The sequence below is a fragment of the Perissodus microlepis genome, chromosome 22 (genome assembly GCF_051167445.1).
Source record: "Perissodus microlepis isolate ML-2025 ecotype Zambia chromosome 22, ASM5116744v1, whole genome shotgun sequence".
Classification (NCBI taxonomy): Eukaryota; Metazoa; Chordata; class Actinopteri; order Cichliformes; family Cichlidae; genus Perissodus; species Perissodus microlepis.
The window spans coordinates 7,024,147-7,051,551 of record NC_140481.1 but is presented as its reverse complement, the minus strand read 5'-3'; the positions used below and the strand labels follow the sequence as shown (position 1 = coordinate 7,051,551).

General features: G+C 39.1%; 1 protein-coding gene across 4 annotated transcripts; it reads left to right on the top strand.

Moving 5' to 3' along the window:
* Window positions 1–1,761: 1,761 nt before the first annotated feature.
* LOC146362503 (CMP-N-acetylneuraminate-beta-galactosamide-alpha-2,3-sialyltransferase 1-like) lies at window positions 1,762–26,024 on the top strand. 4 transcript variants are annotated; one of them, XM_084920189.1, is made up of 7 exons: window positions 1,762–2,010; window positions 2,557–2,825; window positions 3,048–3,244; window positions 17,067–17,228; window positions 17,448–17,493; window positions 17,618–17,737; window positions 22,952–26,024. In XM_084920189.1, exons 2-7 carry the CDS (start codon window positions 2,574–2,576, stop codon window positions 23,117–23,119), a joined length of 945 nt encoding a protein of 314 aa, XP_084776315.1. In that variant the 5' UTR covers window positions 1,762–2,010; window positions 2,557–2,573; the 3' UTR covers window positions 23,120–26,024. The 4 variants fall into 4 exon arrangements, with proteins under 4 accessions (XP_084776315.1, XP_084776313.1, XP_084776314.1 ...); XM_084920187.1 differs by lacking the exon at window positions 1,762–2,010 and having other exon boundaries at window positions 2,019–2,825; XM_084920188.1 differs by lacking the exons at window positions 1,762–2,010; window positions 22,952–26,024 and having other exon boundaries at window positions 2,019–2,825; window positions 17,618–19,263.
* Window positions 26,025–27,405: the final 1,381 nt, after the last annotated feature.

Sequence of the window (27,405 nt, the reverse complement as noted above, 5' to 3'; positions counted from 1 at the left end):
CCTCTGTGACACAGAACTTTTTTTTATGAATCTTGCTTCACAGTGAAACCTTTGATAGCCATGCTCTGCTTGCTTGTTTTGCTTTGAATAGAATTTGCACTGCTACTTTACTGTGGCAAGCATAAGCTTGTCTTTACTGGAACTGGTGCAGACTTGTGTAGAAATGGTTTGTATTTGCATGTGGTGTATTTTACCAGTTTGTCAAGGCATTAATGTTTTATTTGCTTTTTTCTACAGCTGTTTATTTTGTCTTCATTTATTTTGTTTTACTTTAGTTTTATATTATTTCAAGTAGACCTTTTGCTATATTGGTCCACTTGATTGTCATAGTTTATTTGCTCTTTATAATTTATTTTTATTTGAAGTTATTACAATCAGGAAGGACAGAACCCGGGGACAGAAAAGAGAAATAATATGACTAAAGAGAAGTTGAGAAGAGAGTTAACAGAAGGAGAGGGAAAGAAAAATAGAGGAAAGGAGGGATAGAGAGAAAAGACACTGAAAATCTGCTTCTCTAGTTGCTTTGCAAAACAGGAAAACAGCACAGAAGGGAAACTACAGCAACAACCAACATAAGCATAGGTAACAGTAAATAATAAATATTGAATCTTATTGAGTAGCACACAAAGCCAGCAACGCATGAGATGTTTAAAGGCAGCAGCCAACCAAGATAGTGTGTGTCTGTGAGTACCTGTTTGTACACCTGTGTGTGTGTGAAAGCGCAGGTAGTCACATTTGACCATTGTGACTGTATTTATTCATAATGTCTATTCTGTGTTATTTTCACGAGATTCATGAGCATGAGATTGTTGTTTTGCCACAGGAAAATGCAAAAAAGGATATTATGTGCTATTAAGGACATGACAAAGGAATCACACAGTATGGAACTTTTAGCCAAGCAAAATCCTTAAAGTAATCATTTTGCTTTAATGCATTTGGGTCAAGTTATAATTTCGTCACTGCCCGCCTCCAAACATCAAACCAATCTGACCCTAAACAAGAAAGGTGTTCCTGCTCGTCTCTAAGCTTTCCTCCACATCCACACATAAAGGTAGAATACAGTAGGTAGAGTAGTTTTTGAGTGGAAAAACTGTGCATGGTCACAAGAAATTTGAGGTTATCAAGATTTCCGTGGTGTTTCTGCACCACGTTGCATTTAATAATTATTATTCCTAATCTATCTTCCTCAGTTTGTAATGTGTCTAATTCAATGCAGAGGGTTCCTTATAAGATTTTTTCCTTCCCACTGTTACCAAGTGCTTGCTCATATGAAGGCTGTCTGAATCTGGAGGTTTTCTCTCCATTAATGTAGCATACCATCTTTGGTACCTTCTTAATAATGTAGTATCATCTTGTACTATGAAAAATTAAAAAACAAACAAATCCTCCCCTCTGGTTTGTGTATAGAGGTTGAATGGCATTCTAAAACATTTCAAAAAGCATCAATTTTTATACAAGCGATGACTGGTATGAATGACTCCAATTAGAATTGGTAAAGGAGTAGACCACATTAGCTTCAGCACAGGTGAACTACTGCAAACAATAATAAAATAATATAATTATAATAACAGTCATTCATCATTTTCAAAAATGAAACTGAATGAAACTCATTTTCCCATCTAGCATTAAATTATATATAATATTAAGAAATATAATAATAATAATAAATACAAATAAAATCATGTGATATTCTTCTTCTTCTTCTTATCATTATTTATGGTACTACATTCATAAGCTCATATCAAAAATAATCTGACATGGATACATGGTTTCCTTCCATGTATGGTTTTCATGGGTTAAACAGATCATAAATAAACCCTCCCAGGTAATACTACACTGGCTGTTGCACAGTTAACAGACAGGTTTTTCCTCTTTTCTCAATTCTGAGAACAACCCAAACAATTCAGCTTTCCTAGAACCAAAACTAAAACCCCACTAGTTGAATAGTAGCTCACCAATTCTATCTTTCACAGGCTCTCTGCCTGCTTTCTACTTCCTTTACTTTTGAAGGTAAGAGAAAATATATTACATTTAACACTATTAATTACTCATGACAAGCTTTATAGAACCTCTTAAAAAAACCTTATTCAGATGTTGTTAAATATATACATTTAAAAAACATGTTAGCATTATAGTGTGACTGAATTGTGTCTTTCTGTTTGATTCTTTAGCAGGTTAATGGGATTATTTAGTTTTTAGGAGGTAGAGCAGGTCATCTGCTAAGTGGAATGTTGGTGGTTTGATAGATCAGAAGAGAACACTATAAGAACCAATCTAATTATAAAATATTTTCAAAGCGTCTTTCTATGTTATATTAAATAAACACTGTCCAAAATGTTTTCCTTTCTACTGGGTGTCATGTTATGCTATTTAAGTAGAAAGGCAATGTCTTTTAAATGATTATACTTTGTCCTCAAGGGCAATGCCATCCCCAGATTATGTCACCAAGGTTGCTTTTGAAACAGTGGATAGTGTTTTGTTGTAGGCTTCTTTGTAACATTGTCTACATTCTTAGATTTACTCACCTGAATGTTTCTCCACTCACTGAATCCACAGATTGTTCTTCATTAAAGATGAATTCCAGACAGAAAAAATCCAGGGTTCTAATTTCCCTACTCCTGTGCATCGCAGTGATGCCTATGTTTTTCAGTCCTTCATGGAATTTATATGTTTACTCCTTTGGGCCCTGGAAGTCAAGCTTTTGTTCCTGTCTCAAATGTATAAGAGATGGTGATCCTTGGCTTAGGGAACAGATTGATGCATCTCCTGAACCCTTTTTGCCAAGAAGACACTGCATGTCAGAGAATGATTTCCTCTGGTGGAAGGTAAATTAAATGATCACTAAACAAAACAAATGTTGATTAACTTTGCATTTCATTATATTTTTCCAACTGTTGGAGCCACTGGAAAACACATACTTGGAACGTGTGAGATATCCATCTATATATATATATATATATATATATTCAATGTTGACAAAAAAGTGTAAAACTTGCTGTTTACCAGTTCCATTAACTTTATTAACTTTCCTCTGTTATGTCTGTCAGAAAATAAAGCAGGAAAAATACGACTTCGCTTTCTTCAATGCAACAGTAGAGAAGGTGTTTGAGATGCTACCGATCATTTCAGAAGATGTAAAACCCAGGCCTGATCGCTGCAGGATTTGTGCTGTAGTGGGGAATTCTGGTAATTTGAATGGATCACGTTATGGACCTCTGATTGATTTGCATGATTTCGTAATAAGGTAAAATAGAATACAATCAAACATTCACTTTTACTTAGAGTTGACTATTATGTTGTTTAGGGGTGCAACGATACACAAAATTCACGGTTTGGTTCGGTTCGATACTTTGGTGTCACGGTTCGAAATTTTTTCGATACAAAAAAATGTTCATGCTTTTTCAATTTGTCATTTATTAAAATTATAAATATATATTTTAACTCAAAAGTACAGTTTTTAAATTTAATGTTGCTGAAACAACAAAGTAATTGTTAGAGATAATCTTTTATCAAACACTCAGATATAATGAAATAACACTCAGACACTTCAGCAGTTTAACGTGCACGGGTGAGAGCTCAACAGAGACTCACACCCTGCAGCAGCTCTCTGCCTTTATTTATACACAGCATGAAGCATACAAAGAAGGAAATACTATGCTTATCTAGTCAAGCATGCAGGTGTGACTTCTCAAAACGTTGTGTTCTCTACAAGGTCGTTTCTTACTCTTGGGTGGCGGTTTCCTGTTGCTGACAGATAATATGACAGCACACAGTTTCCGTTATAGAGCAGAGAGCCAGCGGTTAACTATGCAGCTGGTTGAGTACAAACAGAAATATAAACACTCTTAGCTGATTATTATATGAATAATAAAACCTTTAAAGGCAAAAATCCTTTGACAGTAATAAAAAAATAAATCTATCTGATCGAGAAATCACTCATCTTTGGAAAAGAGAGTTTATTACAGAGAAATGGCTCTTTCCAAAATAAAAGCTATACTATACGCTTCTTCTGGGGTATACTCTCAGCAGCATATTAAACATATCAGGTGCTAACGGCTGTCTAAATGACTCGGGTAAAATTTGTAGCATGCGTGCTTGTTGTTTTTGTCTGCTTCCACTTGACTTTGCACTAGGATGATGTCGGCGTAAATGTGCAGTCATATTCATTGTGTTCCCACTAGTGCTGTCAGCGTTAATCTGAAATGACGTTAACGCCACAACACGGCAAATCTCCGTTAACGAGCTACCGCGGATCGCCCCATGCGTGGGGCTGGACGGCGTCAACACATTAACGAGCAAACTGCACTAACGCAGTAGTTCCCACCCATGTAATTGAGCATTGCGTGGCACATCCGACATACTGTTTTACTTTTGTCCATGACGCGCTTACCTTCAGGGTCATACTTCACATGAAGACCAAAATAGTTCCAAAGCCCAGATCTGAATGAGGGTGGGGGAGGTTTCATTTCTTGAGACAACATCCGGCTTGAGTGAACGCTGGCGCGTCTGGCTGCCGCTACTCACCGGTTCATTTTTCGATTATTTGGATTTATTTGGATTAATTGGATTATTTGGATTCAGATTTGAATGAACAGGGACATTCACACTCAGGACCAGATCGATCTCTGCCAGGGATTGATTTGCAACGCTTGTCCTCAACTTCTGTTATTTCAGCTGAATGTGTTCTCACGTCTTCTTCTCAGTGAGCTGCACTAGCTTAACTGTTTGAGCTATTTTAGCCCACCTGTTCGTTGCTCCGGCCGGCTCGGCTCCTTTTCCTCCACACAATCGAAGATGCGGACCAAGATGTTCCTGAGCTGGTCGGCACTATTTTGGATTCTCCTGACGCTCGTCTACCATCCTACGGCTGGACTGCTCCGCTATACAGCCGCTGAGCTCCTGCGCCTTCGCGGGCAGCTATCGCTCCCGTCGCCGGCGGAGCTCCACTACCACCCGGGCATCACTTTCCAGCCTCGCCGGAGATACATCCATCGTGGGTCCCGCAGGATTTTCCATAACTCCAATGGAACTAAATCGTTCTGGTCTGCTACTCGCCGCCCTCGCAGGAACCCTGATCGGGCTGTCAACCATCGATCTCTAGCCCACCTGCCTAGGGCGCCCACCGCGATTAGCAAAAAAGAAGATACTCCACTCAACTTCGGTCTTCTAAACATTCGTTCATTGACAAGTAAGGGACCTCTCATCCAAGACCTCCTATCTGACCGTAAGTTTGACTTTTTCTGCTTAACTGAAACCTGGCAACAACCTGATGACTTTTCTCAGCTAAACGAATCTGCTCCTCTGGGGTTTGTTTACTTTTCTAAACCCCGCCGCTCAGGTCGTGGGGGTGGTCTCGCGATCCTTTTTCGCCAGCACTTGAAAGTCCTGCCAGTTAATGTTGATACCTTTAGTTCTCTAGAGGTCCTTGCATGTGAGCTGACTGGACCCATTCCCACCATCATAGCTACTGTATACCGCCCCCCCAAACCTAACCCTGTCTTCCTCAGTGACTTTGCTAATCTACTAACCCATCTTTCATCTCTCTCCCCAAATGTGATCTTGGTGGGAGATTTCAACATTCACATGGACAATAATGACCTTCTGCTCACCAGAGACTTTTCCTCCTGTCTCGAAGGCTCTGAATTTAAACAATTTATCGACTTTCCCACTCACTCTAAAGGACACACCCTGGACTTGGTCTGCTGTTCTAGTCTTACTCCCTCGAATCTTTCTGCTACTGAAATCCCCATAACTGACCACTTCCTCCTTTCATTTAATCTCACTCTCTGCTGCTCTTCTACCAAGCCAACCCGTCTCATCTCGTTCCGCAACATCAAGAACATTGATATGGACATTCTCACTACCAGTTTGGACAATGTTCAGATTCCGGACTTCTATTCTACTCCTGATGATTTGTTGTTATATTATAATAATTGTCTACGCACTGTCCTTGATTCTCTGGCTCCTGTAAAAACCCACTCTGTTTCCTTCGCTCGCTCTGCTCCCTGGTTTACCTCTGACCTCCGAGCTCTGAAGGCCAAAGCTCGGCAGCTAGAGCGTAAATATAAGAAATCTGGTTTAACTGTTGATTCAGAAATCTATAAATACCACGTACTTCAGTATAAAGACTCCATTAACAAGGCCAAACAAAGCTTTTACTCTGGTATTATCAGTTCTTATGAGGGTAATGCAAGGACTCTGTTTTCAGTTTTCAACAAACTAATTCAACCCCCCAACGCTTTACCACCGCACTTCTATTCCTCTGAAACCTGCAACTCCTTGATGCTGTTCTGGACTACGAAAATCAATAACATCCACCAGCAACTCAGATCAAATGTTGTGTCTACGCCCTCTCCAGAACCTTTTCTCCTTTTTGAGCCGTTTTCCACTTTTCATCTTCCTGATTTATCTGATATTTCCGAGTTAATATGTAAATCAAAGCCTGCCACATGTCATCTTGACCCCATGCCCACGGGGCTTGTGAAATCCTGCCTCTCTTCTTTACTCCCACTCATTTCTGCTATCATTCACTCTTCTCTCACCACCGGTATCGTTCCCTCCTTATTGAAGACTGCTCTAGTCACTCCTATACTGAAAAAACCTTCTTTAGATCCTAACAACTTTAACAACCTCCGTCCGATTTCCAATCTACCCTTCATTTCTAAGATACTTGAAAAAGTGGTTGCAGCTCAACTTCATTTACACCTGGTTAATAATAACATCTACGAGAGATTTCAATCTGGTTTTCGCTCATGTCACAGTACCGAAACTGCTCTACTTAAAGTCACTAACGATCTCCTAATCGGAGCTGACTCTGGTCTTCTCACCATCCTCGTCCTTTTAGATCTGAGCTCAGCCTTTGACACCATTTCTCACTCTGTCCTTCTAAGCAGACTTTCCTCTCTCGGCATCTCTGACATACCCCTCGCCTGGTTTCAATCATATCTCCTCGACCGCTCCCAGTTTATTCAACTAAGATCATTCCGCTCTCGTCTATTCCCCGTCACCTCTGGTGTACCCCAAGGCTCAGTTTTAGGCCCTCTTCTCTTTATAATATACATTCTCCCTCTAGGTACCATCTTCCGCAAATTTGATCTTCAGTTTCACTGTTTTGCTGATGACACCCAGTTATATCTCTCTTGCAAACCTGATTCCTCCTTCCCACCTTCTTCCCTTACAGAATGTCTATCCGAGTTAAAATCCTGGTTTACCTCTAATTTTCTAAAGCTCAATGAGGATAAAACTGAGATCCTCCTTATTGGCACCAAATCCAACCTTTTGAAGGCAAACCATTTCTCACTCACCATCGATAACTCCACAGTTTTCCCTTCTCCTCAGGTTAAGAGCCTTGGTGTCATCCTAGACAGTTCACTTTCCTATAAATCTCACATCAATAATCTCACCCGTTCTGCCTACTTCCATCTACGTAACATTAACAGATTGCTTCCTTCTCTTTCCACCCAGTCTACGTCCATTCTTGTACATAGTCTTGTTACCTCCCGTATTGACTACTGCAATTCTCTTCTGCATGGTCTCCCCCAAAAATCCCTTCATAAGCTTCAACTGGTTCAGAACTCTGCTGCTCGCATTATCACCAGAACCCCCTCCTACCAGCACATCACCCCTGTTCTCCAGGAACTTCACTGGCTCCCTGTGAAATTCCGGATAATTTTCAAACTTCTTCTGCTCACCTTCAAGGCCATTCATAACCTCGCTCCTTCTTACCTTTCTGACCTGTTAACCACCACTTGTTCTGCCCGTTCACTTCGTTCTTCTTCTTCTATCCAGCTTACTGTACCTTCCTTCCGCCTCACCACCATGGGAAGCAGAGCTTTCAGCTGCTCTGCTCCCAGGCTGTGGAACTCTCTGCCCCCTGAAATAAGAAATATTGGTTCTCTCCCCCAGTTTAAATCCCAACTCAAAACTCATCTGTTCAAATCTGCATATTCACTGTGAATCCACTGTTTGTTCATTTTATCTTGTGCTTTTATTTTATTGTTCTTATTCTGCCATTGTTTTACTAAGTGTTTTATCCTATTGTAAAGTGTCCTTGGGTGACTTGAAAGGCGCTCATAAATAAAATTTATTATTATTATTATTATTATTATTTGCCATGTTGCAACGAGCTTAGCTTCTGTCTTGCCAGCTTGCGCTGCGCTCAGTGGATCTGCGCTCGACAGTGCAGCCTAGGTGGAGTAGTCGAACGCAGATCCACTTCTTTGGCTCTCGGAGGAGGCGGACACACTTTTTCTCCTCTCCCCTATCTTCCCTGCTAGTTCTTATGTCCTTGTCTAGTCTCGTGTCTTTTTTGCATTACTTTCCCTGGAACACTCTCTCACAGTCTGTGTCTAAAACCTAAAAGATAATTATGGATTTGATCAACTGGTCTCTGAATGCTATTGACACCCTTTAACGAGAAGTCTGGGCTCGGGACAACCCGAGTGCCCTGGAGGGATACACGATGGACGGGTGGCAGAGGATTGTGTGCCTGGCGGGACTGTCGATCGAGGACGCTGAAGATATCTACCTATTCGGAACCATGATAACAGGGTTCTTGTTGATCGGAGCTGGCTTGGCCCTGGCTTATCGGAGAGCGGAACCGGCTGTTCAAACCCCCACAAGGCTGCCCGCTGGGATTGGAACGACAGGTGCGACTTCTCAGAAAGGGCTCACTGAAGGCAACATGGTTAAGAGCTTGGAGGCGCTTACGACTGCAGTGAATGCTCAGAATAACACCTCTGAGCGTATGTATGTTGGATTACATCAGGAAAGAATCAACTCAGAACAACATCTCTGGGCGGAAGCTGGATTACATCTCGGATCAGTAGGCTGCGGTCGTGAGGTCTCAGAATCTGCTATGTGAGCAAAAGAGCGACAAGACCACAGAATTGACGGCTAATAACATCATGGAGAAACTCGCAGCTATTAACGGGAGATTGAGAGACCAGTGTCGGAGTGTTAAAAACAGCTTGAAATTCTCATGAGTTGTTTGCAAAAGAAAAATCACCATCATAATGCGGCTACCCCTTCGGCGCCAGCTGTGGGCTCAAGGCTGGAGCTGAACAAAAACTCCCTGATAACGACTGTGTTGAGTCTGTTCCTTCCCATTCCCTACAAGGCCACCTGGGTTGGCTGGAAGACTGTTTACTTAGCCTGGCGGGGCGAAGGACACTGTCTCAGCTGAACTATGGACACGCACACACATACATACAGGGAGTGCAGAATTATTAGGCAAATGAGTATTTTGTCCACATCATCCTCTTCATGCATGTTGTCTTACTCCAAGCTGTATATGCTCGAAAGCCTACTACCAATTAAGCATATTAGGTGATGTGCATCGCTGTAATGAGAAGGGGTGTGGTCTAATGACATCAACACCCTATATCAGGTGTGCATAATTATTAGGCAACGTCCTTTCCTTTGGCAAAATGGGTCAAAAGAAGGACTTGACAGGCTCAGAAAAGTCAAAAATAGTGAGATATCTTGCAGAGGGATGCAGCAGTCTCAAAATTGCAAAGCTTCTGAAGCGTGATCATCGAACAATCAAGCGTTTCATTCAAAATAGTCAACAGGGTCGCAAGAAGCGTGTGGAAAAACCAAGGCGCAAAATAACTGCCCATGAACTGAGAAAAGTCAAGCGTGCAGCTGCCAAGATGCCACTTGCCACCAGTTTGGCCATATTTCAGAGCTGCAACATCACTTGAGTGCCCAAAAGCACAAGGTGTGCAATACTCAGAGACATGGCCAAGGTAAGAAAGGCTGAAAGACGACCACCACTGAACAAGACACACAAGCTGAAAGGTCAAGACTGGGCCAAGAAATATCTCAAGACTGGTTTTTCTAAGGTTTTATGGACTGATGAAATGAGAGTGAGTCTTGATGGGCCAGATGGATGGGCCCGTGGCTGGATTGGTAAAGGGCAGAGAGCTCCAGTCCGACTCAGACGCCAGCAAGGTGGAGGTGGAGTACTGGTTTGGGCTGGTATCATCAAAGATGAGCTTGTGGGGCCTTTTCGGGTTGAGGATGGAGTCAAGCTCAACTCCCAGTCCTACTGCCAGTTTCTGGAAGACACCTTCTTCAAGCAGTGGTACAGGAAGAAGTCTGCATCCTTCAAGAAAAACATGATTTTCATGCAGGACAATGCTCCATCACACGCGTCCAAGTGCTCCACAGCGTAGCTGGCAAGAAAGGGTATAAAAGAAGAAAAACTAATGACATGGCCTCCTTGTTCACCTGATCTGAACCCCATTGAGAACCTGTGGTCCATCATCAAATGTGAGATTTACAAGGAGGGAAAACAGTACACCTCTCTGAACAGTGTCTGGGAGGCTGTGGTTGCTGCTGCACGCAATGTTGATGGTGAACAGATCAAAACACTGACAGAATCCATGGATGGCAGGCTTTTGAGTGTCCTTGCAAAGAAAGGTGGCTATATTGGTCGCTGATTTGTTTTTGTTTTGTTTTTGAATGTCAGAAATGTATATTTGTGAATGTGGAGATGTTATATTGGTTTCACTGGTAAAAATAAATAATTGAAATGGGTATATATTTGTTTTTGGTTAAGTTGCCTAATAATTATGCACAGTAATAGTCACCTGCACACACAGATATCCCCCTAAAATAGCTAAAACTAAAAACAAACTAAAAACTACTTCCAAAACCATTCAGCTTTGCTATTAATGAGTTTTTTGGATGAATGAGTCTTGAATTGAATGTTTTTAACAGACAAAAAATACTTCTGACATAAACGGTAGTAACCAGACCGAAAAGCAGTGCACATTTCGGTGCTTCATTTCGGTGCTTTTTTTTTACTGAGATGTCATACACTTTGGATTCTAGCAATCATTTTACCTTTGCAAGCATAGTAGGCGGGCCCAGGTACGTACGTTCTTTTAGAGCAGAGCTACAGATTAAAAACGCCCAAGGCGAAGCGGTCAAAAGTCTGGCTGTACTTCACAGCAAAAGATACAAACTCAGCAGCCTGCAACAGTGCTTTAAGGTACTGTTCCAAGGAGGTAACTCCTTGAATCTGATGAAACACTTGGCGACGCATAGCGTTTTTTTAAAATCAGAGAAATGCACCGTATTTGATAGCTTGCTGCGAGACCTCACACCGTGCACATCTACTGCGGGTGAGGTGCCTGTTATCGGACCCGGAGTTTGCAACATCCCCCAAGAACCCGAAGAGGTGAGTCCTGGCCCCTAGCCCTGCCAGTGTAGCAGAAATGATGACGGATGGTGATGGCAGCAACAGTGTTCTTCTCTGCGTGAGTAGCTTAATGTTGCTCGTGTGTAATTTACGTTGAGTAGGCTAACCACGTTATTAAATTAATGCATGTAAGGTGAACTAGCAAACACTGTCGTAGTTACATGCAGCTGTCTTCTTGTTTGATGGCAGATACTAACTTCACCCTGGCCAAAAAGGCTAAAATGACCAAAGAAAAAGTGGAAAACAGCTAAACATGAGAGGTTTTTGGACAAAGTTTGTGTTTTCCCATTGTTTAAGCACTGCTTCCTGCCAAGAGTGATACCATATATGCCCTATAGCTGCAGAAAAGGCTAACATTATTATCTTTTTACAAAAAAACAGCTAAACATGAGAGGTTTTTGGACAAAGTGTGTGTTCTTCATTCTTTAAGCACCGGTTTAAGCACCGGCACCGTTTCAAAAGTACAACAACCAGGACATCAGGGGCCAGATCAGAGCCATCACTGTTCATTATTTTCAATCTTAAACTCAGTTGTGTGTCAATTAAATCCAGGTAATGCAAGCCATTTCCAGGCATGGACTCTTCAGTTATGACTGAAACATGGAGCATCTCCAATTGAAAACTGGGTGAGGGGGCTGTGAAGAGATCCTTTTAACACGTTTTTACACACACAAACGCACGCACACACACACACACACACACACACACACACACGCACGGGTCCCCAAAAACAGTTGTCTAAAAAGGATGTAATTTTTTTGTCAAAAAAGTAAACCTTTTGGCTTTAACATCCAAACATCCTATTCATCATCCTATTACATCACCATACTTCCATGATGATATATTTTTGGTCATATGATTATTTATATTGTTTATTATATAATTTTATGATATTCATAAAAATTATAACTGTCGTAAACCTTTATTACTTCCTTTATTACTTCTTCTGTCATACATCATTTGACGGCGGGTCATAAATCACTGGTTTGATACAAAGTACCTATTATCCCTCCAATTGGATACTTCCAATAGGGTTAAAATCTGGGACTCTCCACCAGTTGCTCTTAGAACTGAAGAAGCTTCTCAGATGAGTGGTGAAACTTCTTTTTTTTTTCTTTTGTCATTTTAAAGATATCAATATAAGTAATTGTATTTTACAATTCTTCAGCCAGTTAGAAATACGGGTTGCAAGGATAAAGAGTTGAGTATACATAAAAGAAAAAAAGATAAGTATAAAACAAGGTTTTTTAAACTTATCTAATCCGTAGCTAAACTACGGAGGAATATTTGTGTTGGTTTTTTGGGTGGAGGTAGCACAGACTTGAATATACTGCTCTTGCTGTACCAGTAAACACAGGTGTCATAAAATAAACAAGGGATGGGCAGTTAAAATAAATTTAACATGGCCACAATGGGACAAAGGTTTATTGTAATATGTTTTCATTATTTACCTTCCACCAGTTGAAATCTTCCTCCGAGGGTTTATGTTTCTGTGACATTAAAGGTTTAGGAGATTCACTAATGATGTCATTAAACCAAGGATCACTGTCTGTTAGACATTTGTGACAGGAACAAAGTCTTGACTCCTGATGACAGAAGGTATATCCAGATAAATTCCATAAAAGGATGGAGACCAAAACAATTGCTGTGATACTCAGTAGTGGAGAAATATGCACTCTGAATTTTCCCCTTTTGAAATACATCTTGATGGAGTTCCAATCTGTGAACAAATACAATGTGAGTGAATGTGAAAATTAGCACTAAGCCTTTAAGAAAACAGTAACAGAAATGATAACTCTTTAATTAAAATTATTTATAGTTTGCAATATATTAAGAGCACTGCACTGGAAGGCAGAGAAATCAGATAAACATAGAAGGTTTAATGTCCTCTTTTATTTATGGTATTTGCACAGATAGCATTTACCAGCATAAACCAGCTGCTACATTATGAGCACATCACGGTGTGTTGCCTAAAGTTGAATCAAATAGCATGACAGCCAACAGAAAGGAAAACACAGAACTTAAAATACTTTCAGAGTCTGTCGGTTGGTGTATTTGCATGAATTACTTATGCCATTGTTGTATTAGCCTATCTCTATTGCTGATGAATAACCTAAAATATCATGTCTAATATATCATGTCTAATGTATATATATATATATATATATATATATATATGTATACACACACACACAAACACACAAACACACACATATAGTGAGAGAAAAATACATTTGGGAAACTTAATGACTGGAGGTTCAGTACAAGATTAGTGTGAGATGAGACAGAGTGTAAATTTAAGGTGTCTTACCAGCAAAGAGATGAAATTACAAAAGCAGGAATATGAGTCAAGAAGAACCTGTATGATACATCTATCAAGCTATCTATGTAGCTATCAACAAAAGAGGAACTTTTCAAAAGGAGAGGGAGGGAGGGGTTATGGACTATGTGCAAACAGTTATTGGGGTTGTGTCTGACTTGTGAATTGCCACACAACTGTTGCACACAATTTAAATGTTTTATGTAAACCCACAAAACATACACACACACAAATATACATACATACGTATAAATATATAATCTATTAGCCTGTTACTCAGCAGTAATTAGCTGAAATTTGTGTCCACGCTTTGCACCATAACATTTTATGAATAATTCTTACTAGAGGATCTTTCTCATTAGCTGAAAATAATTCCACCCTCATATATGGTCATATCTCTAAAAAACTCTAACTAAAAAAAACCCTATACAACATTGTGGGTTAAAAATATGCAAAAAGAACTGAAAATTCAATGAGGCTAAAAGAACGCATATGACCAAGTCAAAAAGTAAGAGAAGCTGTATAAATAAAGCTACCACTTTCTGCCAAAACAGCTAAAAGTAAGTAGAGAATGTTATAAACAAACCATAGTCTTTAATCTAAAGCATAACAGATAAATATTCAATTACACTACTCGTAAAAAAGAAAAGAAAGACAAAGTTAGTACAAGAATAGTGATCCTTTGTCGCACCTCAGCCACTGTCTTAAGTTGAAGCTTTTGAGATGAAAATATTTGCATAAAGTACACATTATGATATTTGCTGTTGGCTGATGCTGATCACTAGTGTGATAACTGTGTGAGTTATCTCAGGCTTGCAGAATATACATGACATTCAATGTTAATTTTATAGATATCAGAGGAGCATTTTATTGATATTTGTATATATATTTGACCATTTCAGCCCTTTGGTACTCCTTCCATTATAGCAGTTAGAGTAAATCATTTAAAGTGCCATTGAATTGGCCTTGGATGTGTACATTAATTCCCTCTAAAGAAATTTCAGATTTTTAATTTTAAACTTAGGTGAAAGAGTTTATACATTTTGCAATAGGGTATTATTTTTGTCAATTCTACTTTGTTTACTTGTTGAGTCACTGGATATAAGCTGCTTAGGTGAGGTCTTTATTTTTACAATCATCATCAATCTAATGGCAGCAGCTGTGCTTTGAGGAAAAGAATGTTGACAGAGAAGGTGTGGACGCAACATAAGGTTGTCAGCACATGAACTGTCAGTGGTACAGATAAAAGGTGTGGTATAGAATAGAATAGAATAGAATAGAATTCAACTTTATTGTCATTGCACATGTCACAGGTACAGGGCAACAGAACGCAGTTTGCATCCATCCAGAAGTGCTTTAGCCATGATATAGATACAGGGAGTGCAGAATTATTAGGCAAATGAGTATTTTGTCCACATCATCCTCTTCATGCATGTTGTCTTACTCCAAGCTGTATAGGCTCGAAAGCCTACTACCAATTAAGCATATTAGGTGATGTGCATCTCTGTAATGAGAAGGGGTGTGGTCTAATGACATCAACACCCTATATCAGGTGTGCATAATTATTAGGCAACTTCCTTTCCTTTGGCAAAATGGGTCAAAAGAAGGACTTGACAGGCTCAGAAAAGTCAAAAATAGTGAGATATCTTGCAGGGGGATGCAGCAGTCTCAAAATTGCAAAGCTTCTGAAGCGTGATCATCGAACAATCAAGCGTTTCATTCAAAATAGTCAACAGGGTTGCAAGAAGCGTGTGGAAAAACCAAGGCGCAAAATAACTGCCCATGAACTGAGAAAAGTCAAGCGTGCAGCTGCCAAGATGCCACTTGCCACCAGTTTGGCCATATTTCAGAGCTGCAACATCACTGGAGTGCCCAAAAGCACAAGGTGTGCAATACTCAGAGACATGGCCAAGGTAAGAAAGGCTGAAAGACGACCACCACTGAACAAGACACACAAGCTGAAACGTCAAGACTGGGCCAAGAAATATCTCAAGACTGATTTTTCTAAGGTTTTATGGACTGATGAAATGAGAGTGAGTCTTGATGGGCCAGATGGATGGGCCCGTGGCTGGATTGGTAAAGGGCAGAGAGCTCCAGTCCGACTCAGACGCCAGCAAGGTGGAGGTGGAGTACTGGTTTGGGCTGGTATCATCAAAGATGAGCTTGTGGGGCCTTTTCGGGTTGAGGATGGAGTCAAGCTCAACTCCCAGTCCTACTGCCAGTTTCTGGAAGACACCTTCTTCAAGCAGTGGTACAGGAAGAAGTCTGCATCCTTCAAGAAAAAAATGATTTTCATGCAGGACAATGCTCCATCACACACGTCCAAGTACTCCACAGCGTGGCTGGCAAGAAAGGGTATAAAAGAAGAAAAACTAATGACATGGCCACCTTGTTCACCTGATCTGAACCCCATTGAGAACCTGTGGTCCATCATCAAATGTGAGATTTACAAGGAGGGAAAACGGTACACCTCTCTGAACAGTGTCTGGGAGGCTGTGGTTGCTGCTGCACGCAATGTTGATGGTGAACAAATCAAAACACTGACAGAATCCATGGATGGCAGGCTTTTGAGTGTCCTTGCAAAGAAAGGTGGCTATATTGGTCGCTGATTTGTTTTTGTTTTGTTTTTGAATGTCAGAAATGTATATTTGTGAATGTGGAGATGTTATATTGGTTTCACTGGTAAAAATAAATAATTGAAATGGGTATATATTTGTTTTTGGTTAAGTTGCCTAATAATTATGCACAGTAATAGTCACCTGCACACACAGATATCCCCCTAAAATAGCTAAAACTAAAAACAAACTAAAAACTACTTCCAAAAACATTCAGCTTTGATATTAATGAGTTTTTTGGGTTCATTGAGAACATGGTTGTTGTTCAATAATAAAATTATTCCTCAAAAATACAACTTGCCTAATAATTCTGCACTCCCTGTATACTGATACTGATAAGCACTCACTGACGCATCACCCTCCCTATCCAATGCCACCTCCAACGCTTACCTCCCCCATGATGTGGACATCGGGTCAGCTGGAGGCGCAGTCGAAGATTGCAGCGGTCCCAAATCAGATTTACACACTGGAACACTTTCCCATGTTGCTTGTCTGTGTTTATTGTGTTATGGTGTGTTGATACCTGTGCATTCCTGTATTATCCTTTTGTGTTACACATTTCGATGTTTTTTTTCCTCGCTACCTGGCCTGACCTGTCTCCCCAATGTGATGTTTGTATTGTATGTACGGTCGGCAAGGTCTGTTATCTTGGTTGTGGGCAAAAGACCTGCAACTGACAAATAAAGGCTATCTCATCTCATCTCATCCACTGAGCTCTCAACACAGACTGCATTGTCAGAAGAAAAGTTGATAAAATAAATTAAAAATTTTGTATTGTTCGATACATATGCGTACCAAACCGAAAGAACTGTATCGAACGGTTCAATATTGATACGAGTATCGTTGCACCCCTAATGCTGTTGTATTGACTCTATTCACAAAATATGATTTAACTGCATGATGTTAAATATGTGTAATTTAGAATGAACTATGGGCCGACCAGAGGCTTTGAAGTGGATGTTGGAACCAAAACAACTCATCGTGTCATGTATCCAGAGACTGCTAGCTTATTGGACCACACCACTCACCTTGTGTTTTTTCCATTCAAGATGGAGGATTTTTTGTGGCTTCTCGAGAACGTTGGGTAGTTCATACATTGCTGTTACCTTTTTATGTTTTTGTATTTAGAATATATATTTAGTACACTTGAATATTTAGGGTTGTGAAAAGCTTAACAAATTCATTATTGTGTGCATTTATCATTTCAATCGGAATCTAGCGTTAAATGATTCTAATCACATAATTGCTAATTAATTCCTTTTCTAGCATATATACCATTAATGTAAAAGCATATTTCCAACAGAGAAAATGGTGATTTAAACAAACAGAGCCTAGCCAACAAGAATTTGGTGAGTACATTATTCTATATTTTAACAAAAATGACAAACTGTATATTCATATATCAAATATAATTTAGTTAAAAGATTATATTGTGCATTATTCGCAGAATAAATGGCCATGTTTAATTACCAGGTGACGATCCTCAATCCGGCCTTCATGAAACACATTCATCAAGTTTGGTTGCAAAAGAAGGGTGCTTATCCATCTACTGGCTTCATGGCTTTGGCTTTCAGCTTGATGATTTGTGATGAGGTAGGATCACATTCCAAAAGTCAAAGAAATACCAGTGAAGCAATAAGGACTGCTGTGCAATAAGTACATATGCCATAACTGCCAACTATGCTAAAAAAAAAACCCCAGAGAATTGTAATTTTATTTTTGTCCATTACGTCTTTGATTGCATTATTTTGGATCTACACTGACAAAAAAGGCCATGTTGGATTTACTTAATTCAATAGTGGACATTGGTTGCACACAATTGTTTTGCTTTCGCAGAAACTTAAACAACTGAGTTAAATCAACACAACTTTTTCATATTCAATAAACCTGTGCATTTTGTGTTCATAAAATGCGATTGAAACATGTTTAGATGAAGTAAGTCGAGTTCTTGGAATATTTGAATCCTTCACAATTTTGTCATTTTATTTCAACAATCAAGCGATTCAATAACTTTTACCCCAATACAACTTGGTCACTTAAATGCTACATGTTGTCTTCATATTACATAATGTTCAACAAAGTCTAGAGTCTGGTTACCATAAAAAGTGAATGGCTCTACAACAACTACGATCCTCCTATCTTTATCCTGGTTGCAGGGGGGCTGGGAAATAACCCTGAAGTGATAGGTTACGAGACAGGGTACACCCTGGACAGCTCACCAGTCTATCACATAGAGACAAACAACCATTTCCACTTACATTCATGGGTAATTTAGAATCACCAATTAACCTAACTCTAATAACTGCATGACTTCTAACTGTGGGAGGAAACCAGAATACCCAGAGAGAAACAACTGCAAACTAGCCAGATTGTGGATTTGAACCTAGGACCTTCTTACTGTGAAGCAACAGCACTAACTATCATGCCACCAATCCAGGAAATCCAGGAAAGCTATGATTTCAAGCTTTGATGCAGAATTTTTTTGTTTTTGTCCTTGACAGGTTAAACCACAATAAATAGCAATAGCATACACGCGATGTGTGCTATTGTTGTTTAATCAAAATTTACAAAGACCAAAGAGTAAGAATGATAATGCGCTGTTCACCTCTTTCTCCTGTTTTAAATTAAACAAAGTATACTGTGATGCTGACTTTCCCAACACATGTATAGTAAATCCTTATAGCAGTGGTTCCCAAACTTTTTTTGCTAGGCCCCCCTTTGTTTTAGAAGATCATCACAGTGTTGCCAACTTAGTAGTCATGTGTCGGTTGCAAATGAAACGGCTCTTAGAGAATATTTGAAGTGAACGACGCAAGCTGGCTCCTCATTGGGAGCCGTGTTTTTTTTTCTTTCTTTCTCTCACCCTCTCTCTCTCTCTCTCTCTCTCTCTCGCACTTTTTTCCCACTTCTATGGGCTCAAAATGTGGTCATAAATATTTTGTACTTGTAAATCAGGATTTGTATGTGTAAAAAAAAATTTGTGTGTGTGTAAAAAAGATTTGTATGTGTAAAAAAAATTTGTGTGTGCGTAAAAAAGATTTGTACGTGTAAAAAAAATTTGTGTGTGCGTAAAAAAGATTTGTATGTGTAAAAAAGATTTGTGCGTGCTTAAAAAAGATTTGTGTGTGGACTTAGCCAAAAAAAAACCCTGTAAGTTACAAGTACGAATTTTGACCCTATTTTTCTTCCTTTCATCTGATTGGTCAATGTCATGTCAATCACAAATGTAACAATCCAATCAGAGAACAGATAGGTTTGGCTGTCGGAGGGGCACTTTTTTGAACTGCAGGTCCTTGAAGGGTAATACAGTTTGAAGCTGGAGGAGCTCTATATAAATATCCGATAGCAGCTAGGTCCCCTAACTTTCAGCAGCTGTTGAAAGGATAAAGTTGTGGTATATCAGTGGTTAGAAATACCATTATTACTTTAGGATTAGTTTAACTCAAAGTCAGGGCTGACCCAGGACCATTGCTGTGAGTCACAGTGCGCAGCATAAAAGTCCTTTCACATGGGACGCAGGATGTGCTGCTAATGCTAACTGCTAACTAAAAGCAAAGGATCCAGAATTTGTTGTGCTGGCTGCTGGGCTCTGTGGGTTTTTGCAGCAGCTCTACCTGTACTAGATGCACCTGCTCCTTGTCGTTTCTATCTCTGACTTTATGTCCTCTACAAGAGTTTGTTTTTTTTGCTAGTTCTTCAAATGTTCAATAAAAACATGTATGCTAATTCATAACGAAGAAAGCTTTGTAATGAAGACTGTCATTTCCAAAACACTGCCCTCTCCCTGCGGTCCGCAGTGCTGTTAAAAAGGCTGTGGAAGTCCCTATATTAAACACGTAGACCTGTGACATAAAAATCACCAAACTCGGATGACCACAGACTGTTTTCCTTCGTGGTGATGAAGGAAAACGCTGGGTTGGCATGTAAAAGGGCATTTATTCCCTTCAAAGACCTGCAGTTCAAAAAAAGCTCCCCTCCGACAGCCAAACCTATCTGTTCTCTGATTGGATTGTTACATTTGTGATTGACGTGACATTGACCAATCAGATGAAAGGAAGAAAAATAGGGTCAAAATTCGTACTTGTAACTTGCAGGGTTTTTTTTTGGCTAAGTCCACACACAAATCTTTTTTACGCACACAAATCTTTTTTACACATACAAATTTTTTTTACACATACAAATCTTTTTTACGCACACACAAATTTTTTTTACACATACAAATCTTATTTACGCACACACAAATTTTTTGTACACATGCAAATCTTTTTTACACACACAAAATTTTTTTTTACACATACAAATCCTGATTTACAAGTAGAAAACCGATTTACAAGTACAAAATATTTATGACCACATTTTGAGCCCATACGCTTCACTCCGCACGCAAGCCTTGTGCTTTGCGCTGGGAAGAGGGGGGAGGTAGTTACGCTCGCAGTAGCACAGGAACAGAGCGGGAGGGAGAGAGAGAGAGAGAAAGAGAGCCAGGGAAAACAACGTCACATTAGAAAGGTATAGTGATCATCCACAACTATTTTCAGTTGCGGACGATAAAGGATTCAGAAAGTTTAGTCATGCAGGCCCATATGTCAGAGAATGTGCATCTTCTTTTTGTTTTCATATTTTTTCATATTTATATTTAATTGTGTTGTGGTTTTTTTCAGTGTTTTGTCTTGTTCCACTTTAAACTTGTTTAAAAGGAAAAAGCTTAAAATTTAAATGGTTAAAAGTTGAAATGTAGTTGTTTTTTGTATTATATAATTTATTTATTACATTTTATGTGGAGTGAATAAATAAAAGTATATTTACGGTGGCTCGTAGAGACAAAGCACATACAAACTCCAAAATACGTACAAACTCCAAAACACGTACAAACTCCAAAACACGTACAAAGCACAACAGAAGTGCTCCAGGATGCTAGGGGCAGTGTTGAGCTTTTGTTACCCAGTGGCTACACAAGTCAGGAAGTACCAATGACTGGATTTGGTGTGTGGTAGTAACAGGTAAATGAACATTTTTTTAAATTATTTGAATATATATGAGTGCTTGTGTATAAATACACAAACAATACACATATGCTTTCAATTGTGTAATTTAAGTGACCGGAGGAACAAATTGTGGCAGGATCAGTGTTGTGCCAAGATAGGTATCACTAACAATATTTGTTCCTTCTGCGTTGCGAGCATTCGCTTAGCACGGAGTGCTGATCCAGTTTACTCCGCCTCCATTACAGAAAATTAGACGTGGAAGTAGTGATGTTTTAGTTTTGTGATAAAGTGAAAATGAGTGTCATTGCATTACCATTCAGTTTGAGGGTTACAACAGAAAATGTTATATTTATTATTCTCACGTGGTATCGGACGGGATTATTTTAACAAACGAAGGACATTTTACCTGATAATAATTTTTTTTTTATCCTCCTGTAACTTCACTGTATAAAGAGCTAAAACCTTCAAAGTTTCAGGAGTAGTTAGTGGTTATGAGAAGTCTTTGTGAACTAAAAATCAAGAATGTGGCTCAGATTGGTGAGGTGTGGGTAGGGGGTTATTGCCTTTGGAACGGGAGTCGCTAGTTTGATTCCCAGTAATGGTCCTGGCTAGACCCCACATGCTAAAAAAACAAAACAAAAACCAAGCTGTAAAATAGCGCAGCTACGTCTGCAGCTTGTCCGCACCTCGGACACAAACATTTCACTACATGTTGTACTCTATACTCTGTATGTGACAAATAAAGGTTGTTGTTATTGGCATCCTGGTGTGCCAGAAGGCAGCCAATGATTCTTTTTTGACAGTGTTAATCACTCTGTGCAACCTTCCTGTTCTCAATTGTAGCCCTCAATGAAGAGCATGCTCTCCTACTGTTAGGCCTTCTTTACCAGGGTATTGGTGTATTGGGTCCAGGTGAGATCAGCAGAGATGTGGGTGCCCAGAAACCTGAGGTTGGGGACAGATTCCAGCCGTTCTGTGTTTTTAATCAGAGGGGTGAGGACCTCTCTGTGCTTTGTGAGTTCTTTTCCTTTAACCCTTTAAAACCCGTTGGAGTGGGCGCGCTCCATTTTGCATAACTATTTTTAAATCACTGTAGAACTGGAACCACGTAAGCTAGCGCAATAACTTTTTTTGCATATGAAACCGGAGGAGTTGTACTTACATCTTATGTCATCAGCTTGCCCTATGTCACGGTTTCCTTCTACATATAGCTTTGCAAAAATTGCATAAAAAGCATTTGCAGCAACAAAAACATAATATTCCAGAAACACGCTTTGCCGTGTTTGCTACAGAATGTAAAAATATAAAGATAAGCTCTGGTGGACTTGGTTCTATGGTAGGTCTTAAAGGGTTAAGGACGTTCATCTTCAGATGATTTTCTGAACACCAGTGGGACAAGTTCTCTACCTCCTCCCTGTATGCGGTCTCATCTCCAACACACATGAGCCCAACCAAAGTGGTGTCATCGGCATGCTTGATGATGACGTTGTTTGGATGGGTTGGTGTACAATGATAACTGTACAGTAGGGGCTGAAAATGCAGCCCTGTGGGGAAGGGTCAAGTCGGACTGACTGAGGCCGGTTTGTGAGGATGTCAGACATTCTCACCACCAAACTGCAGGTGATCCAGTTTGTTGGTGAGATTCCAACTGAGCAAAAAGGTATTGAGCTCTGCGAGTCTGAGGCTGCCGTCGGGGGTTGGGGGCCTCTGTTCTTTGTAGTTAGTTCAGTTAGCTCTTGTGACAAAGCTGAAATTATATGACATATTGAAATTTAACTTTCATTATTTATTTCTTATGTATTTACTTTTTTTTTTTGTCCAGGTCAGTGTCTTTGGGTTTGGAGCAGACAGCAATGGAAACTGGGGCCATTACTTTGAAAAAATCAAAGAGCAAAATTTTGGAACTGGATATCATCCAGGAACATATGAATATAATCTCATTCAGCAGCTACACAAAATACAGAAAATCACATTGTATAAAGGACATTAATTTTTTTCCTTTGTTTCTCCTTCCTCTTTTTTAAATCCAATGTTTACAGTAAAGCTTAATTCATTATTAACGTAATTTATTTTGTGCTTCAGTGTTTTTATCTTTAGAGGAGTCCATAGATGGACCATAGATGTTAATGTGAGTGTGAAAAGTTGTCTGTCCTGAGACTAGGGTGTACCTTCTTCCAGTGACAGTGGAAATAGCATTGAGCTTCCTCTCCACTACACTCAACTACATAAGAGCTGAAGACGATGGATAGATGGATAAGGGTTTCTTTTGAGTAGGCATCAAGATTATGATAGTTAGCTAAAAGTAAACTGAAAACTACTAGTTGTAATAAGAAAATATTCTTAAATTCTCTATTGCCCGTCCACACTTTTTAAGCAGCCTTGTGTTGATCCACTAATTATTCTTTAAATCAGACTTAATCTGCTTTTAATTACAAAGAATGTATTTCATTTTTGCACATACAAACTGTGTGGTAATCATTATTAGGATGTTGAAAAGGTGGCGCAGAAAGCTGGTCAGAAGAAAAAAACAAAAATAAACAGCTGATGATGGACAGATGCAACAATATCGATTGTTACTACCTTGTGCAATAAAGAGTATGTAAGTGTATCACAAGACACAATAAGACAGCTGATCATTTTGTTTCACTAACTCTTCCGGGAAATACATTTTGTATAGGGTATAGGAGCTGTGGCTGTTTGTCTGTGCCCACCTTTAAATTTTAAATGCATATAGACATTGAGGGTTCTTGGGAGGGGCTGTGCTGACACCGGCTGTTGTCTGGCAGTTGGTCGTTGGCACCCACTGCTCTGCTGTTTTCGTTCTGCATCAGTGATATACTGGCTGCCTTGGTTTGTGATTGCCAGATGCAGTGGCTGCATTTTTAGGGAAATTGTTGTATATAACTTTATTGTTTACAAAATTTGTGCATAGGTTTTTATTTCTTTATATTTGCATTTCAAGTTGTGAAAGTAATTCAGTAAACATGTCTGTGGTTTTTACATAAAAATATATCACTTTTTCCCTACTTGGTTTTTAGGTTTTTTGAGTGATTTCAGGTCAGTTGTATTAATACAGTAGTCAGTGAAAAAATAACTGTAAATCCACATATGTGAGACTGTATTCTGAAAATAAGAATACCAAACAAGACAAGACAAAAAACATTTCTAAAGGTGAAATATCAAGGTAAAATCAAAAATAGTCCAGAATGATATTTCATAATTAGTATCACATACAGTGTTCCCTCATTCATCGTGGGAGTTATGTTCTAAAAATTGATCTACGTCCCTACCCCCTACGGTCACGAGCTGTGGGTAGTGATCAAAAGAAAAAGATTGCGCCTACAAGCGGCGGAAATGGGCTGCCTTCGAAGGGTGGCTGGCCTCTCCCTAAGAGATGGGGTGAGAAGTTTAGCCATCCGGGAAGGGCTCAGAGAAGCGCTGCTGCTCCTCCACATCGTAAGGAGCCAGTTGAGGTGGTTCGGGCATGAATCTGGGAATGCCTTGGATGGATATCTGCAATACTGGCCCTGTATTTTCTTGGTATTGGATCGACACCAAAATTTGTAGTGTAGCAGAGCACTACTATGAATGAGGGAAAGTGTGAATGTTGAATGTTTTTGATGAAATGTCCAGGCAAGCATATACATATTAAATGACACGATATATGTGTTCTAATAGCTAACTGACAACTTCAGGTTTTTTATTTCTATATGACAATTCTTCATGATTAAACAATAAGAACAAGTAGTCTGATGTCCTGTAATCATTATGAAGATATAATTTGAAATACAATAACACATTAAGATTTTGTACAAAGTATCAGCATTGGATCAGTAAGTCAGTAAATCGGAAAGGAAATCAGTGGTATCACACATCACTTCCACAAAGCTGCAGAAGAAACCTAAGCCTGAGAAGAAGCCTTATTTCAAATAAAAAAAGAGTGTGAAATTGTAGTTAGACTTGTATTTGTAAATGAACCCCCTCATGATGTGTAGATTTCTTGATTTTATACATATTGGGCTACATACTTTACTCTACTACATTTATTATAATTATTATAAGGCTATATAGTACATAAAAATTCACGTTTTATGTTAGTGAAATGTTTAATTATCTGGGCTAAAGAAAATAAAGTTATAGACTATACTTATATGAAGCTTGTATACTTACTGCATTTGATGTATTTTAACCATATGTAATGCACATTACAGGATGTAACACCTGCTTATATGTAAAAAAAAAAAAGGCTTTGATTTTGCCACCCCTTTTGATTTCCATGCCAAAATTTCTCTAGATCCGCACCTGATACGCATTTAATAACCTGTGATGTTGTAAACTGTTTAGTTGTGTTTGGAAGAAAAGCTAGTATATCACGGCTAACAGCTGGATTTGAGTTTGAGTGCAGATAGCCATTGAACAGCAACTTACTGCTAACGAGACCAGAGTGAACGGGAGTGAACGTGAACAGTATAACCTTTGTTTCTTAACATAAAACTAATTGTTGCAGCTAGGGACAGCCCAAATTTTATCTCCTTAAACTGACTTTAGTTTTAGTTTTCCTTAGTTAACTAGCATAAATTAATGTACTATTACCCCCCTCCAACCACATGATGATGCCATTCTGAGCTGACAGAATGTCACCTAAACATGTTTGTAAAACTTTGACTTTAAGCACTTATTTCTTAAATCCAGCTTCACAGACAGTGTTAAATCTATGTCAGTTTTTGAGAGCTGGGCTCAATGGTGTAATTTAGGCTCTAAATGTGTAGCATTTTATGTGCCCTTTAAATTTTTATTTTATGCTGTTTGTTATTAGCAGCCAATCATGAAACAATATCATTTGTTCCAATTTATTAAATTTTATTTCACAAAAATGAATATTTCATAAAAATATTGTTTGAGATGCATTATATAGTATTTTTGCACAAAAAAGTGATTCTTTATTTGTGAAAGTGGAACAATAAACAACTGTGTTACTGCTTCACCACTATTTAAGTTTGTACATGTTTCAATAATTCGCTGCACCCGTTTCCCAGTTTCTTCGCAACATTTAAAGCAGTCGGGGGGGACTCAAGACTAAGTATTGTAGGTTATCAAGTTACCCTTAGCTTAGTGCTTGTGTTACAGGCCTTCAATGGGGTCTGTTTTTATACAGAAAAGTAGAGGCAGGAGACATGAGTAGCGTTTGGTCTGCAGGCTCTTCCTCGTCTGTTTATTAACAGAATTTCCCACCATTCTTTTCCGTTCGTATAAACATTCCTCTTCTAGCAAAAAACATAACTTTGAATCTGGTTTACATGTTAAACCCATTTGATCACCTTGTTTTCCTCACAAGTATAAATCTACAAAATAATTGTTGTATATCAGTGTCCTTATTTACAAAAAATCTGTAACTAAATTCTACTGCTGTCCAGCATCAACAATATCTCTGTGCAGTAATCTCAACACTGCGATTAACCTGCTCATTATTACCGTTGTAAGTTCTTTATATCTTAACAGATTCAACAATATATTACATTTGTAAACAATAAACAAACATTCCACAATTGCCCAAAAAACAGTTACATCAGACTATATACATATAACAACATAAAGAATAAAAACTAGATTATGTTGAAACCGCCTTTATCAGCTGTCAACATACCAGTAATGTCAGGATAGAAGAGGTGTGTCTAGGAGCTACATTTGCCACAAAATAAAATGTGTAATAAGACCCGCTACCTCTTTAGACTACAAGTGGAATTGCGGCTTCCATCGCAAATGGCAGGAGAGTTCGGTTTCTTTCAATGAAAACAAACTTTCTCATGACATTTGTGGCCTTTAAACTAAGACAGAAAAAAGTTTATTGCCTTGTGCATCACAGTTAGCCAACTCAAACTACTAACCTGTTCTTATACATAAAAGTAGAGACAGGAAACATGAATTGTGTTTGGTCTGCAGGCTCTGCCTCATCTGAGGTACAGAGCGTTGCAATGGCCTATTGCAGTCACAGCTACTTCCTCCTTGTGGCGATGCCATCCAATTGCATCCTTATAACTTTAACTGAAAAGTGCAATACCACAACGCCTTTTACATCACTAAATATTTAAAACCAATTACAACTGTGACCATAAACTTGTAGGTGTCACACTTGCACATGCTTAGTGTGGCCAAGTGAGTGTTTTCTACACACAATGCTATACCATCTTCTGTCACCAGAGACCAATATTGAGTTAACACCCCTTAGCACACCTAATCATAAACTGTTGGTTTTGGTGTATTGTAAGCACATGTTCA